This window comes from Trichomycterus rosablanca, chromosome 13 (assembly GCF_030014385.1).
Source record: "Trichomycterus rosablanca isolate fTriRos1 chromosome 13, fTriRos1.hap1, whole genome shotgun sequence".
Taxonomy (NCBI): Eukaryota; Metazoa; Chordata; class Actinopteri; order Siluriformes; family Trichomycteridae; genus Trichomycterus; species Trichomycterus rosablanca.
Window position 1 is genome coordinate 19,250,629 of NC_086000.1, and position 17,957 is coordinate 19,268,585.

Sequence of the window (17,957 nt, forward strand, 5' to 3'; positions counted from 1 at the left end):
GGTTGTAGTACATGGTGGTGATATAGGACAGAGGCTCTCAACCAGCGGGCCTCTGTGAGCCTAAAGTGGGGTCCTGTTGCATTAAATTGAGAAGAGTAAAAAAAGAATCATGTGTGATGGGGAGGAAAAATCAATAGGCTATTGGCATAATTCATATACATTTATTTTAAACTGCCTATATGCTGGGTGTTTAAGACCCAAGGTTAACATATGGTGACTTCAAAAGATTCCGATTTACTTGTTGATGCAGATAACAGCACATTTTGCTATCCTTGCTGAAAGCGTCAGAATAATATCATAACCTTGGTCATGGGGGTCCCAGATTTATTTATTTTTTTAACAAAAGGGGGTCTAAGAGAAAAAAGGTTAAGAACTGTTGGTTTTCATCTTCTATTCGTGCTTTCTGTGAGTTGTGTAACATTTACCCATTTTTGTTACAAGCCTTTGTTTTTCACTGTATACCTTTACCAGTAATATGTCGTCAGTCTTCCAGAACATGTGCATTGACGTGTGTTTCCTCTTAAGCCTTTCCTGGTAAATTGCTACAATTCAATCACTGAGCAGACGTGTTGATTAGCCTTCTCTCATTTATTTACAGACAGCAGTGAGTTTCTGGCTGACGACGTTAGCATCATAGCAGGAGGCAGTTTGACTGGCTGGCATGCTGACTCAGCCTTTGTACTCTGGAGAAGGATATTGGGTATTCTGGGGGATGTTAACAACATTCGATGCCCTCGTATCCATTCCAAGGTTTTTTGCTACCTGTATGAGCTCTGGCACAAGCTGGCAAAGGTAATGTCTTCCTGCTAATTTGAAAATTTTATTTTCAGTTTGTTGACTAGGTGGGAGTGGCAGTCTTTAAAAAGTTAAGACCTAGGTGTGAATTCAGAGAACATTTGTTATGCTTTCAGATAAGAGATAACCTAGGAATTAATGTGGATAGCCAGTCACCTCTGCCCAGACCTCTGTTCATTCCTCCTCTTCGAATGCTAGCCTCCTGGCTCTTCAAGGTAAGGCATGCATCCTCAAATTATAACAGTAATTCAGTTGTTTGGGTAATCTGTTGAGAAGACTGCATTTTATGTGCTGTCGTCCATTATTTTCTTATATGCTTGGTTTATATTCCCCCTTATATTCAGATCATGTTTTTTTTCTGGGTTCTCAGGCCACCATGTTACCTGCAGAGTTTAAGCATGGGAAGCTGCAGGCTTATAGGCTGATTTGTGAGATGATGACTAAACATCAGGATGTGCTGCCCAACAGTGACTTCCTGGTACACCTCTACCATGTCATGCACAAGGGCTTCACCAATGATGATCAGGTAATAAAAATACATATTACATACTGTAGGTACATTCATACATTACAATAGATATATACAAGACCTTTCCCGACTTTTTCTCTCAGTCTAGTCATTTCCAATTCCCGATAGTAAATCCACTGTTGCTCGCACAACCCGCGATCTGATCAAGGAAAGCTGGATCACCACACGCACCCTCCGACATGAAATTCTGACTCGATGAAATGCAAACACAGATTAACTGCTGTAGCAAACGTGTATTTTTTATTATTATTATTTATTACTATTTTAACGTCATGTTTTACACACTTTGGTTACATTCATGACAGGACAGGTAATTACTGGATACACAAGGTTCATCAGTTCAAGTCTCTAATGTCAACACAGTCATGGACAATTTTGTGTCTCTAATTCACCTCACTTGCATCTCTCCACACAAAAAGGTCAATTGAGGCTATGTTTATTTTTGACACAATCAGTAATGGTATTTGTATCTAAAAAGAATCATATAAATTAATCAACAACCATGGATTACTCCAAGCATCCGACAATGCCTACAAGCTATAAGAGTATTTGAATGCTCTTCCAGTTCTTTAGAAATACAAAGTAAGGGAAATCTGAAAATATGATCATACACTCCAGTCTCGGGTGGTACAGCTGTCTATTACTCTAACCCACCACAGCTGAGATCCGGGTTTAAATCTCGGTGCTATGGGCTGGCAGGGTGTCACAGACATGACTGGCTATGCCTGAGGGACTTTTTTAAGGCTGCAGGTGTGACTCCATACACATCATGGTTATATAAAAAATGTTGCACAGCAGGACGAGGTTATAATTTGTGCATGTGTGTGTGTGTCTGTTAGATAGACTTATCTGGTAAATGCATACATTAATTATACACCAGTAGAGATGAACCTTGTGCATAGACAGTTACCAACTGTAGCTCATTTGTTTCTATGTACACCTCCCTGCATACCATGTACCAATGGCAAGTGACCCCTTGTAGGATCCTATTTCAGCCAAAAAATATAAAGCTAAGAGCATCCTGTGATCAGAATGTTTCCACTGGAAGATTAACTGTATATCCACAACTAGTGCTAACAGGCTATGTGTAACAGTTTTCAAAAATCCCAACAACACTGCTGCACCTGATACACTCATACCAGTTCAACCCACACTACCATGTCATTATCATGTAAGTGTCATTGCAGTACTGAGAATGGTCTATCACACAAAAATATTGTGGTCAGTGGGGTTCTCTGGAGTTTTTTAAAATTAATAAATGGGTACAGAGAGGTAACACAGTGTATAACGAGATGAGTTACAATCAGTAAATGTATACCCACAAAGTTATTCTCACTCTGTTTAGATGGGGCTAGCATTTTGTGTATATTTATTTACGTACGTATTAACCTGTCCTGTAGTCGCATTATACGTATTACTGCTGTTCAGATTTTTTTTTTTTCAGGTGTATCAAACGAGTAACCATGGAAATGTGTTTACTTGACCACTAGATGGCGTAGTAGTCAATAAAATGCTGTAGTGGACCGTGTTAAATTTCTTATGCGCACCGTACTGAAAATATGATAAATACCCTCATGCGTTTCCTTCTGTTCTACACAGCTAAGACAAAAATGACTGAAACTTAAGTGTATCTGTTGGGAAAGAAGTTATTTAAACTGGGTTAAAAAGATTTAGCTTAATGTGTGCTTACACATGGTTGTTTGTTCCTGTGAGTGGGGACAGATTAGAACTCCATGTCATTAAGTAATACCTGAGCACCTGTGCTGTGCCTAAGGGCTTCATTAAAGATAGCTTGGGTTTATGGTGGGGGATGAGTGCTGCCACTGGACCGAATCCTCTCAGTAATTGCACTCACCTTTCTTTTGTTAAGTCCTTAATATATTTGGCAAAGCATGGAGTAATCCACTTTTTGTTCTGCTCACTGTAATAACATCTCAATGCAGGTATGAATACAGAATGAGTATTAAAAACATTGCATTGGGGACCACAGTAACCTTTCTTTACTGTGAAGTCCCTTACTCGCCCAGACTGAAGATGTGTAGTCTGAACCAGTGGTCCATCTTGGGATTTTATAGGGTGCTTGTTTATAATAGCTATACTGAAATGGCATTTATTTATAAAATAATCTTATTTACTCATGACTTGTTAATGTGTATTTAAGTGGCTACACTTTTGATTTTATATGCCACTTTTATATTGTAATTCACTATTTGAAAAACTTTGGTCCTATACCTTAATGAGCCAGCTTTAAAGCACAGCTGTATTCCACATCACTTTCTAGTGCTTCATTACAAAGTGCATTGCTATTTTGGTATCATCTTAACATACACGTATCTTGTAAGAGGGGAAGCTCCTCCACTCTGTGATACCTGCCATATACCCATTTTATTCAAACCTATACTAACTGAATGTTCTAAATACTTACAGTGGTGACAATCCATTGCAGTACCAAAGACTATGAGAAAAACTTTAATTAAGCCGAAATGGAAACGGTACTCGAGTTGGTACTCAAATTGGTCTAAAAGAGCTCATCTAAAGAGCAACACTCGACAAGGACTACAAACTGAAATCCGAGAACTACCTACCTTTCTTGTCGTGAATATAACCACTGCGTAAACATGGCGTAAAACATTGAAGTAAATTGATAAATAATAATTATTTGGCTCACTTCAAACTAAATGGGAAGAAATGGGAAAGTGGTAAAATGAGTTTTTCTTTTCAGTTTACTGTTAGGCAGATTGGCATATGAAATACATTTATCGGTTCAGTGTTCAAATAGAGTTTGTGGTTAATGTTTAACATTTGCCCATGGCATGTTATCGAAGGAAAAGCTAAGTCAACAAATCAGACAGGTGTTGAACAACTTAGCGCATTTAACGATGCCTGATTGATCAACAGTACACTGATTTTAACTCAGTAGCTCAGTCTATATAATACTGTAGTATATCATAGTTCACTGACATGCAGGCATTCATCGAGGAACTAGAAAACACTGCGCTTTATTTGTTCTTCGTAAGCTGGATTTTTATCTCTCCTGAAGAGCGAGTGGCCAAGCTCCTGTCCAAATACGCAGTGCACATTTCAGTGTCCTTTTGCTTGACAGGCCATTGTCAGTACTCCAACCCCCACCTCACCCCGGTCTGCATGTGCCTTTTCATCACAAACTCTATTCTGATTGGGTTTGCTGTATTTACAGCTGCATAATGGAACCGCTGTGGCAGAATTGCTGCTTCCTTTAAAGCATTCATTTCGAGTAATCATCCTGCAGTTTTATGACAGTTAATTACTACTACTTGCTCTGCATCGCAAAGGTCAATTATTGCAAAATGAGCATAAAATGTCCATGTGAACTGAACGCGTCCACCAATTTTACATCCTTATCTCAGCGGGTTGTTTTTTTTCCCATTATGCTTTATTGCTTGTGTTATGTTTTTTTCTGTTGTGAATGTGATTTTGCTACCTTTCTGTACAGAGAATTCAATTAGGAGATTCAAAGCGGTTGCGTGTGGCAGAATGAATGGATTTGTGTTCGGGATGTGAACCTTTTCACAGTTCTGTTGTCTGCTGTTGCAGATGTGACTGTCATACATAAATGTTTAATCATAAATATGTGCAAATACTTAAATGTGTTTATTAAATTTTTTATTATTAATGCCACAGAAGTGCCACAGTTTTTTACTGCACACTGAAGTATATGAACCCCCCCAAAACAGGACCTAGGGTTCTAATTTCAGTTAATAGATATTATAGATAGATACATACTTTATTGATCCTTTGCAGGAAATTTCTTTGTTACAGCATCTCACATCAGACAACAAACAACTTATTACATACATACAACATTCAGTAACAGTAAACAGTAACTCCAGTAAACACTAGTCTACTGTTGCATGCATAGCAACCTGCCAGAGTAATAATTATTTCCATTATTGTAAAGTCTTAAGCCCAGTTCCAACATATTTCTGAATATTAAGATGTTAAACATTTTGTAGAGCAGTAAAGTGCTCAGATTTCTATTGCTACTTTGTCCTTCATGCTTTAGTTATTGTTATTTAATGGCTTTACCTTGATATGTCTTTCACACTCCCAGGATGTGCTGAACACAATAATCAGGTGCTGCTCACCACGCTTCTTCTTTCTCGGCCTGCCCGGCTTTTCCATGTTGGTGGGAGATTTCATCACTGCTGCTGCCCGTGTCCTCAATGCCGACACCACAGAGGTATCAGTGTCTTCCCAATATATGCACTCTTTAGCCTGTGCACGAAGTTTATATCTGCTGCTTAAGATATTTGCTTTGCTCACCCTGATTATCCATACTAGCAAACTTAAAGTGAGCTCAGATTTACAGAAGGTGAAAAAAAGGAAGGTGGTGGCAATCCTATTGAATCCTATGGAAGCTTATTTTTTCCATCTTCTTAAGTGTGCAGTAATAATAAATTATTAAAAGATTGATATCAAATTTATGTCACCAAAATCCTGAAAATGTAATCGGCTTTACAAGCAGTGAGCAATCTGGGAAGAATTTTATTTACTTAACAATTTAAATACAATTAAATTAAAGTTGTTTTTTTCAGAAATTCTCAAGAAATGTAAACTATGACTTGTATATTTACTTCTGATTCATTAATCTAGAACATCGGCCCATTAGATAATAACTCTTGTCGTGGTTTGTTGAAACACAGCACTGTAAATTTCTACAACATAAAATGACAGATTTTTAGCTGTTCTGACAGACTTAAAAATGTTTCACATCGTGATTATTTAAAAATATCATTTAATAAAAAAATAATTTAAAATATAATTTAAATATAAATTGAACTTGACTGCTTTATACATGCTTATATGTTTGCCAGAACCTCTTACTTGTCCACATTTATACACAGAAACCAGTAGTAATGCCTTTCATTGACTGTGTGTTTTTAAGCTCTACAGTTACTTACTGGCTTTGTTTAACAGGGTCCCAGAATTGAAGCCCAAACAGTCCTCGGCTCTCTGGTCTGCTTTCCAAACTTGTACCAGCAAGTTCCTTCACTACAGTCCACACCAAAAACTCCGGATATTGTGGTGGACAGAAAGAACATAAAGGTATTCCGCATTTCTTTCTTTATTAGCCAGGTATGCTTACTTAATCAATATAAACAGCCACAATTCTGTACTCATTTTGGTAATGTTGCTTCCATTGTATTTAGGACTACCTTGTAAGCATTCTGCTGAAGACGGCACGGAATGAACCATCTGAAGGGGCAAGGTACAGTTGTTTTTTTAATAGTACTCATTACAGACAAACACAACTGTAATAATTTATTCGGGAAACCGTACTTTTAAGTAGACTGTTTACCATAAGTGATGCTGTAATACGGATGCTGGAGTACCTGCTTAATAGAATTCATGACATCATTGTGTATTTCAAAGGAAATGGTTTTGATGCTCTGGCATTATACAACTACGTTTTGTATAGCAAAAAAACAACTGGATGTTCTGTGGATAGAAAAACCTTTACATTTAAGTTTTAGACATTAAGCAAGCACTTATTTACAGTGAATTGACATTGTGATTAGAGCTAACTGTGGAAACTTGGCAGTGGTGAGGACTTGAACCAGCAGCTTTCCGATCAAAAGTTGAACTTACATGTGCTGTCAGGCAACGATTTATGTATTGAGAAATCAGCCAATGTCAAAACGTCTTTTTACCTGTAAAGCATGTTGGTGGAAGTATCAAGGTTTAGGGCTGAACCTGGGCCAGACTAAAATTCTGGGCTGCATGCAATTATCAAAAAAGCACACAATTGATAACCAGCCTGAAGCTTAATAAAACAACAAAATAACCGAACAGTTTCTTCGTACCAAACTTGTGAAAGCATATCTTGATGGATCTTGCTTTCTGTACACTGGCATAGCCATGTTTGAACAGGATGTTACATTTTCTATAACTGATATTGTACACCTGTTAGCAGTACATGTGGCCGGAACATTGAAACTCAATAATAATAAGGGTTGTCTATATACAGTGGAACCTTGATCTAACGGACTAAAAGGGGTGTACTGGTCTGTAAAATGCGATTGTCCGAAACAGCGAGACTTATTTCCAGGAGGTGCGAAAATATATGAAGACTTAGGTCCACAAAAATGCTAAACATGCACATAGAATAAACAGTAAAATTAACAATGTAAATAGATATGTAACTATGTCAAATAAATAAATATAATGTAAATAAATCTTAAAATTGATGTAGTGTACTACTGGGGAGAAATTTCATTTACCTTGTAAATTTTGTTTTTTTGCCGTGATCGTATAGTGGGGACTCGGCGTATCTATTATTCTGAGTCTGAAGCACTGCTGGTGGCTACTGGAGCGCTGGTGCATAACTAAAGATTAGAACTGGCAAAACTTAAGCCTAAAACACCAAGAAAAAGGCGAGAACAAAGCGAGCCTCCTGACAAAATAAAGCCTGTCACTCATGTAAACAAAAAGACGTGCGCCGGCTAGCGGACAATTACTGAACTACTGGTCTTGGTACGCTTCTTGCGAAAATTTTTTACATTTGGTTTTCCAGATTTTGTCCATTAAATCCGAAATCCATGAAATGGAGGTCCATTTAAACGAGGTTCCACTGTACTTTTGTCCATATATTGTATCCAATTTTATTTGCATATGTACGTATAAGTTTTGATCGGATGCTTACACCTTTTTGTTGTCAGTGAGCTGAGTCATGTCTGTATGTGTAGGTGTATTGCTATCTGCAGTCTGGGTCTCTGGGTATGTGAGGAGCTGGGGCAGCAGAAGATCCATCCTCAAGTGTTAGATGCCATCAATGTGATGGGTGTCACGTTAAAGGTGAGTCTGTTTTCTGTAGTATGTTTAAAAACGGCTCTTTGTAGCGTCTCGGTCTTTTCTTTCTTAGCGTGTGTATGTGTACACGTGCTTGTGTGTTTACACATGATTAGCTGCATACCTGGAGAGGACAATAGAGCACTCTGCTTTTCCTCGTTCTCTGTTTTTGAGAGCTCAGAAAAGTGCAGGGACATGGTGCAATCATTTCTAAGCCACTTATGCTCAGATGATGCATCCCAATTTAAGCTTTTTTATGCCATGCCCTCTCCCATTCCAAAACGAACCATTTGTGGGTGCACAACTTGACATGGAGCTGAAAAAAAGACCTAAGAGAGTACGAAAAGGGAGGCCTGTTCTAAAAGCACTAAAAGGAGTTGGTGAATTATTGAAGCTTCATGGTGCCTCATTTTTTGTCTTTGGCTGTTTCTCCTCGATTTCATTGCCTTTTAAATCAAATTTTGAGAGCCATTCAGACAAAACCTGATACTTCTTACACATATTCCATATGGGCAAAGCCTCGCTAGAGATACTAGTGGGTAAAGCATCTCTCATGCCACTTTTCCATTGCATGGTACCCCACATTTAATACTTTTTTTTTTCCATTGCCAGGCACAATGACTTGTACTGGACCTATGTACCTAGGCTAAATTTGCTTACCCTTCTTGGCCATGCAAAAAACAGTGCAGACTGTTGATTGGTCATCACAGCATCACCAGTGGAGTGAGACAAGTGGCATTTTTAAAACCCAACTGTAACAAATTTTATCTACTTGAGGCATGATTTAATGAAGTTTTGTGTTATAAAATATAGAGAAAAACGTTAATCAGAAAAATAAGTGTAACGAGACCCCTAAAATTGACCATTTTAACAACTTTTTGAAAAGCATTCATGGTCCTGTGGAAAAAAACGTAAAAAAACCAAAACATAAACAGGGCTACAGAAAATGTAAAACACCACAACAACGGCAGTGGGACAAACTTAATGAGTCCTGTTGCTGCTGTTGCTGTTTACAGTTTTTAAACAGCACAATGGCATCACAGTCTCACCTTCAGTGAAGGTACTGCACAGGATTTAGATGTGTACTGTATTGTACTGTAAGCTACTGTGCAATGGAAATGGTCATTAGATTCAATATCTTGTTGACACCTTTTCTAATGTGAACTGGTCATTATTAGCTGCATTCTGTTTATTATATCTCTGATTTTATATGGTTTTGCATATGTAAAAACGTACAAACTCCAGCCACATACTCAAAATTTTAACATTATTTTATTTACCTAGAATGTTTAACAGGGTGTAAAAAAACAACACCACAATAAAATTAAATTAAAACCAGAAACTACAATATAGACAATCCATAAAAACATACAGTGTATCACAAAAGTAAATACACCCCTCACATTTCTGCAAATATTTCATTATATCTTTTCATGGGACAACACTATAGACATGAAACTTGGATATAACTTAGAGTAGTCAGTGTACAGCTTGTATAGCAGTGTAGATTTACTGTCTTCTGAAAATAACTCAACACACAGCCATTAATGTCTAAATAGCTGGCAACATAAGTGAGTACATCCCACAGTGAACATGTCCAAATTGTGCCCAAATGTGTCGTTGTCCCTCCCTGGTGTCATGTGTCAAGGTCCCAGGTGTAAATGGGGAGCAGGGCTGTTAAATTTGGTGTTTTGGGTACAATTCTCTCATACTGGCCACTGGATATTCAACATGGCACCTCATGGCAAAGAACTCTCTGAGGATGTGAGAAATAGAATAGTTGCTCTCCACAAAGATGGCCTGGGCTATAAGAAGATTGCTAACACCCTGAAACTGAGCTACAGCATGGTGGCCAAGGTCATACAGCGGTTTTCCAGGACAGGTTCCACTCGGAACAGGCTTCGCCAGGGTCGACCAAAGAAGTTGAGTCCACGTGTTCGGCGTCATATCCAGAGGTTGGCTTTAAAAAATAGACACATGAGTGCTGCCAGCATTGCTGCAGAGGTTGAAGACGTGGGAGGTCAGCCTGTCAGTGCTCAGACCATACGCCACACACTGCATCAACTCGGTCTGCATGGTCGTCATCCCAGAAGGAAGCTGACGCACAAGAAAGCCCGCAAACAGTTTGCTGAAGACAGGCAGTCCAAGAACATGGATTACTGGAATGCCCTGTGGTCTGACGAGACCAAGATAAACTTGTTTGGCTCAGATGGTGTCCAGCATGTGTGGCGGCGCCCTGGTGAGAAGTACCAAGACAACTGTATCTTGCCTACAGTCAAGCATGGTGGTGGTAGCATCATGGTCCTGGGCTGCATGAGTGTTGCTGGCACTGGGGAGCTGCAGTTCATTGAGGGAAACATGAATTCCAACATGTACTGTGACATTCTGAAACAGAGCATGATCCCCTCCCTTCGAAAACTCCCTTTTCCAACAGGATAACGACCCCAAACACAACCTCCAAGATCACAACTGCCTTGCTGAGGAAGCTGAAGGTAAAGGTGATGGACTAAACCCAACTGAGCACCTGTGGCGCATCCTCAAGTGGAAGGTGGAGGAGTTCAAGGTGTCTAACATTCACCAGCTCCGTGATGTCATCATGGAGGAGTGGAAGAGGATTCCAGTAGCAACCTGTGCAGCTCTGGTGAATTCCATGCCCAGGAGGGTTAAGGCAGTGCTGGATAATAATGGTGGTCACACAAAATATTGACACTTTGGGCACAATTTGGACATGTTCACTGTGGGGTGTACTCACTTATGTTGCCAGCCATTTAGACATTAATGGCTGTGTGTTGAGTTATTTTCAGAAGACAGTAAATCTACACTGCTATACAAGTTGTACACTGACTACTCTAAGTTATATCCAAGTTTCATGTCTATAGTGTTGTCCCATGAAAATATATAATAAAATATTTGCAGAAATGTGAGGGGTGTACTCACTTTTGTGATACACTGTATATGCATTTGGGTATTGGGTATACACAACTCGGGGTTCTTCTATTTATGCAAATAGATTTTAAAGTCATTTTGAAAAGAGTGCTGGTGAAAATGAATGCCATAAAGGAAGCCTCTAACCTGATGCTAAAATTCATCAATCATCACACACTTATTTTTGGCAGAAGAGTTATACATCAAAATTTAGGACTGAGACACTGATGTGTATCAAATCTTTTATTTTGCTCTTTTCCTCAGGAAACAATAAATTACTATCTATGAATGTTCTGTATTCATTCTCTAAAAATGTTGTGTATGTGAATTCCTTACTCATGCCACAATCAGCTAAAGCAGAAAATCACTAAAAGGCTTTTTTTTTTATTTGATTAAATATCACACGGGCATGATGCACATTTTTTTTCCATCTTATTTGCTCATTTTGGGGTCCCCCGGCCTCTCTCTTTCAGATTCGCCAAAGAAGTAGATCAAAGTTTTAGTCATTCAGGCTTTTAGTATTTGTGCAGTTACTACTACTAAAGCACAACATGCCTGTTAAACACATGTAATCTATTTAACTTTTTTGTAAAATGAAAGTTTTATTATTGTAGTAAAGCATAGTGAACACACAGTAAGTATATTTAATTAAATTTACACATATACAGTGTATCACAAAAGTGAGTACACCCCTCACATTTCTGCAGATATTTAAGTATATCTTTTCATGGGACAACACTGACAAAATGACACTTTGACACAATGAAAAGTAGTCTGTGTGCAGCTTATATAACAGTGTAAATTTATTCTTCCCTCAAAATAACTCAATATACAGCCATTAATGTCTAAACCACCGGCAACAAAAGTGAGTACACCCCTAAGAGACTACACCCCTAAATGTCCAAATTGAGCACTGCTTGTCATTTTCCCTCCAAAATGTCATGTGACTTGTTAGTGTTACTAGGTCTCAGGTGTGCATAGGGAGCAGGTGTGTTCAATTTGGTAGTACAGCTCTCATACTCTCTCATACTGGTCACTGAAAGTTCCAACATGGCACCTCATGGAAAAGAACTCTCTGAGGATCTTAAAAGACGAATTGTTGCGCTACATGAAAATGGCCAAGGCTACAAGAAGATTGCCAACACCCTGAAACTGAGCTGCAGCACAGTGGCCAAGATCATCCAGCGTTTTAAAAGAGCAGGGTCCACTCAGAACAGACCTCGCGTTGGTCGTCCAAAGAAGCTGAGTGCACGTGCTCAGCGTCACATCCAACTGCTGTCTTTGAAAGATAGGCGCAGGAGTGCTGTCAGCATTGCTGCAGAGATTGAAAAGGTGGGGGGTCAGCCTGTCAGTGCTCAGACCATACGCCGCACACTACATCAAATTGGTCTGCATGGCTGTCACCCCAGAAGGAAGCCTCTTCTGAAGTCTCTACACAAGAAAGCCCGCAAACAGTTTGCTGAAGACATGTCAACAAAGGACATGGATTACTGGAACCATGTCCTATGGTCTGATGAGACCAAGATTAATTTGTTTGGTTCAGATGGTCTCAAGCATGTGTGGCGGCAATCAGGTGAGGAGTACAAAGATAAGTGTGTCATGCCTACAGTCAAGCATGGTGGTGGGAATGCCATGGTCTGGGGCTGCATGAGTGGAGCAGGTGTTGGGGAGTTACATTTCATTGAGGGACACATGAACTCCAATATGTACTGTGAAATACTGAAGCAGAGCATGGTCCCCTCCCTCCGGAAACTGCAGCATGATAATGACCCCAAACACACCTCTAAGACGACCACTGCTTTATTGAAGAGGCTGAGGGTAAAGGTGATGGACTGGCCAAGCATGTCTCCAGACCTAAACCCAATAGAACATCTTTGGGGCATCCTCAAGCGGAAGGTGGAGGAGCGCAAAGTCTCGAATATCCGCCAGCTCCGTGATGTCGTCATGGAGGAGTGGAAAAGCATTCCAGTGGCAACCTGTGAAGCTCTGGTAAACTCCATGCCCAGGAGAGTTAAGGCAGTTCTGGGAAATAATGGTGGCCACACAAAATATTGACACTTCAGGAACTTTCACTAAGGGGTGTACTCACTTTTGTTGCCGGTGGTTTAGACATTAATGGCTGTATATTGAGTTATTTTGAGGGAAGAATAAATTTACACTGTTATATAAGCTGCACACAGACTACTTTTCATTGTGTCAAAGTGTCATTTTGTCAGTGTTGTCCCATGAAAAGATATACTTAAATATTTGCAGAAATGTGAGGGGTGTACTCACTTTTGTGATACACTGTACATTTATATGAATTATTGCTCTTGATGATTCTTTTGCAGTTTGGTAATAAGGTGGTAGCGCATGTAGCCTGTGACATATTCCAGCTGCTGATCTGTCACTGGCAGCACCTGCAGAAACTGGAGCGCTCCCTACCGAAGAGAATCATTGAGGTATGTGCATGGAGATCTCTATTTAATAAAGCAAAAAAATGCACAACATTTCCTGCCTTTATCAACTGTTTATAGTACAATATTTTATGTTTCCTTCTTTTTATAGATCTTTGTAGCAACCATAGCATTCCTTTTGCCTAATGCTGAACACTCAACAGTGGAGGCAGATAAGAAGGTATGTACAGAAACTCGGTACTTTCTAGTCACTAAACATTTATGCACTTTTTTTGTTTCTTACTCATTTTTTGGCTTCATTAATTAAATAAATTAATAATATTTAATAAAGTGGTTGGCCAACCCTGCCTGATTTAGTTGTGTAATTAATGGTTGATTTATGATACTTCATTTTTCATAGTGCAAAGGGTCTTTATTTTTGTTAAACACACTGATGTGGCCCTCATTCCAGTCAACAGGTTTGCTGTTCTTTATTTGCTAAGCATGTCTCTTGTCTAATAACTATTTATGCTAAATTTGGTGTTTTCATTCTCTCCTGTGCTGTCTAGTTAATGGTGTCCTTGTTGCTCTGCTTGCTTGACTGGTGTATGGCTGTCCCTCTGTCCATCTTACTGGAGCCCATCACTATACCGATGCTGGATGATCCTGCTTCTCACAAAACACCTCTTTTGGACTACATTTACAGGGTGAGTAGCCTGATGTAATTTGAGCACCTTTTCCTCACATATGAACCTGTACTGTTTTGGTTTTAAACAGTGGTGCATAATGTGGTGCAAGTGAAAACAGCTCTTTTTTAGGCATCAAACACTAATGAGGGGACAGGGTGAAGGAAAGATTAGTCCATTGCCGTCGAACAGATGCGGGCGGCCACAGACCTTTGTGCAGATGTCATGCTCAGAGGAAAAAATGGCCAAATTATTTAAATGCCCTATTGTTCGGCTGATAAGCCCGCTAGCGAATGCTGAACTCAAAAATTCAACTCATCATCATATGAGAGAAAGTGCACCTGGTGCAAAGACAAAAAGGATGAAACAAATGTCATTAGTTTCCCTCTTCACTCATATGACTGTTAATCATTTACAGCCCGTCATTATATGCACAGTGGGTTTATTTAGATAGGAATTAATCAGCTCTAGGCACTGTGTACCTCAAGCACACACCACTCGTGCATTAATTCACCTGTTACTGTCAGGACGAGACCAAAAATACCTCAGGCAGTACATGCACACGTGTTTTTCGGGTTCGGTTGAGTATATTAAATATTTGAAATGTATCAAACCAGATTTTTTTCAGCTGTGCAAATCACCTGTGTGTCTGTGATTGTATCAGCCTCTTTTTCTGCTCTGGTCCACAGGACTGTTGCTATGCAAGACAAACACTTAGTCACCAAGCACACAGAACCTCTTAGGGGATGTGCAGTGCACCTGCTTCATCCTAAGTTTTTATCTTAAACATTTAGATTTCTAACATTTGTTTCAAATGAAATTTGCAGTCAGGCATTTACCTATTAGCATCTCCGAAATCCAACTCGGACAGGATAAGTAGATGGAAACCTTGGGAAATTCCAGCTGCTAATCAGTTTATGTTGGCACTGCCTTCAATATGCTCTGTCTGGCTATTAATAGTTTACTTGCTCATGATTTACCCTGACTTGTAAACATATAAAATATTTCATATTACTTGAGCTTGAAATATGGCTTATATGGCAACAATTAGACTGAGCCACAATTATTCACATTAAAAATGTCTAGGAAGCTCTGTAAGATTTAAGATTTTAAAAGAATCTAAGACTTTTAGGCCCCAATGCCATCTGTAGCAGCAATTGTGGTCAGATTAAAAAGGTCTGAATGAAAAATCCAGACTGTTGCCTAATTCTAAGTGGAACTTGCTAAGTGCCTAGTTGTCTGAATGGTCAGATCAGATTTACCAGCACCCAGCAGAAACAGAAGAGTACCACTGTTCACAATCCAGGAATTGTTCCTTTATCACAGGCTTTAAATAAGCACCTGCTCTATAATCAGCACTCTGAATTTGGACTAGTGTGTTGCTGATCACATGGTCAATGTAAAAGCCTGCTGGAATAGAGTTTTGTGGTCTGAGAATAACATAGATTGGTTTCAGTTGACAGAATGGCTTTGATAACGTAATAACCACTCCACAGTCTACACAGGCTTTGTATTAAAAGTTCAGGCTGGTTTTATAGTGTAAGAAATGAGTTTTTAACAAATATTGGGGCTCCATATTTTTGATTGAATTGAGTATTGTTTGAGTGTCACAGCCTGTAAGTTTTGTTGCTGACCGTGCACATTTTATGGCCATGTGGCCATATGTTATCCCTCTTCTTAAGGCTACTTCTAATAGGATAATGCACCAGATCACCCAGCACAGGTCATCTTGAATTAGTTCCATGAACATGACATTGAGTTCTGTGTGAGTCAGCTTAAGCACGTTTGATACGTGGTTTAGTGGGGAATTCAGAGTATAAAGGTGCAGAAGGAAAACATGATGCAATCATGTTAACAGAGATCAAAATCTCAAAGGAATGTTTCCAACGTTTGTGGAATTAAAGTCACATAACCTGACGATGTTCTGAAAACAAAGGATCTATCTGTTGTTAATATGGTGTTTCTAATTAAGCGGTCACTGAGTGTATGTCCACATACACTACAATTAAATGAAAGTTGTAGTTTTTCAAAAAAATACATTAATGTTGTGGTCTGATATAAAAGCTTACCTCAGTTTTAAACTTTATTTCAGTCATGTCTGTATAGACGCCCAACCGGCTGAGTTTCGAACCTGGATTGCCTGACTGAATATTGTAATCTAGGTTTAAACCACTAATGTTTTGAGTACTGCAGGTACATACAGGGGTTGGACAAAATAACTGAAACACCTGGTTTTAGACCACAATAATTTATTAGTATGGTGTAGGGCCTCCTTTTGCGGCCAATACAGCGTCAATTCGTCTTGGAAATGACATATACAAGTCCTGCACAGTGGTCAGAGGGATTTTAAGCCATTCTTCTTGCAGGATAGTGGCCAGGTCACTACGTGATGCTGGTGGAGGAAAACGTTTCCTGACTCGCTTCTCCAAAACACCCCAAAGTGGCTCAATAATATTTAGATCTGGTGACTGTGCAGGCCATGGGAGATGTTCAACTTCACTTCGGTTCGGTAGTCCTTGGCAGTGACGCGCCCATCTAGCACAAGTATTGGGCCAAGGGAATGCCATGATATGGCAGCCCAAACCATCACTGATCCACCCCCATGCTTCACTCTGGGCATGCAACAGTCTGGGTGGTACGCTTCTTTGGGGCTTCTCCACACCGTAACTCTCCCGGATGTGGGGAAAACAGTAAAGGTGGACTCATCAGAGAACAATACATGTTTCACATTGTCCACAGCCCAAGATTTGTGCTCCTTGCACCATTGAAACCGACGTTTGGCATTGGCACGAGTGACCAAAGCTTTGGCTATAGCAGCCCGGCCGTGTATATCGACCCTGTGGAGCTTCCGACGGACAGTTCTGGTGGAAACAGGAGAGTTGAGGTGCACATTTAATTCTGTTGCGATTTGGGCAGCCGTGGTTTTATGTTTTTTGGATACAATCCGGGTTAGCACCCGAACATCCCTTTCAGACAGCTTCCTCTTGCGTCCACAGTTAACCCTGTTGGATGTGGTTTGTCCTTCTTGGTGGTATGCTGACATTACCCTGGATACCGTGGCTCTTGATACATCACAAAGACTTGCTGTCTTGGTCACAGATGCGCCAGCAAGACGTGCACCAACAATTTGTCCTCTTTTGAACTCTGGTATGTCACCCATAATGTTGTGTGCATTGCAATATTTTGAGCAAAACTGTGCTCTTACCCTGCTAATTGAACCTTCACACTCTGCTCTTACTGGTGCAATGTGCAATTAATGAAGATTGGCCACCAGACTGGTCCAATTTAGCCATGAAACCTCCCACACTAAAATGACAGGTGTTTCAGTTATTTTGTCCAACCCCTGTATATTAAAGTAAAGAAATAAAGATAAAAGCTCTCAGCAAAACACAATTCCTATTGGCTGAAAATATTAAAGCTTATAAGAATGTGCTTGTTCTACAGTAGTTTTGGTTTCATCCAGAGTTCAGAAATGGAATTGATCCTATTGGAATCAGGTGTGAAACATAATTCCGCATACGTTTCATTGTAGATGACTTTTTTTCTAGTTACAGTAATTACTGGATGAATACAATTATGTGTTATCTTCTAGTAATAATGAAACAATAAAGCAGTAACATTTTGTGGTCGTAAATCAGTAAATCTTTTTAATAAAGATTTAAGCAGTATCTGATTGTTTGTTTACCTTCTGGGCTTGTTTGTGTGCGTGATGTTTGAAAAAGAGCCAAGGGATAAAGTCTTAATTAAATCAAACAAAGAAGCCTTGTTCAGGCACCATGATATACTGTGTTGGACCGTGTCTTATCTCGTCCAGCCAAC

At 39.5% G+C, this 17,957-nt stretch overlaps 1 protein-coding gene across 1 annotated transcript in view; it reads left to right on the forward strand.

Annotated features, from left to right (window-relative positions):
* ralgapa2 (Ral GTPase activating protein catalytic subunit alpha 2) overlaps positions 1-17,957 on the forward strand; it is a 173,944-nt gene that overhangs the window by 72,820 nt on the left and 83,167 nt on the right. The window contains exons 22-31 of the mRNA XM_063008040.1: positions 599-792; positions 912-1,010; positions 1,166-1,321; positions 5,415-5,543; positions 6,281-6,409; positions 6,514-6,572; positions 8,050-8,158; positions 13,408-13,518; positions 13,625-13,693; positions 14,022-14,159. Coding sequence (XP_062864110.1) covers positions 599-792; positions 912-1,010; positions 1,166-1,321; positions 5,415-5,543; positions 6,281-6,409; positions 6,514-6,572; positions 8,050-8,158; positions 13,408-13,518; positions 13,625-13,693; positions 14,022-14,159 — 1,193 coding nt within the window. The remainder of the gene's footprint in view (positions 1-598; positions 793-911; positions 1,011-1,165; positions 1,322-5,414; positions 5,544-6,280; positions 6,410-6,513; positions 6,573-8,049; positions 8,159-13,407; positions 13,519-13,624; positions 13,694-14,021; positions 14,160-17,957) is intronic.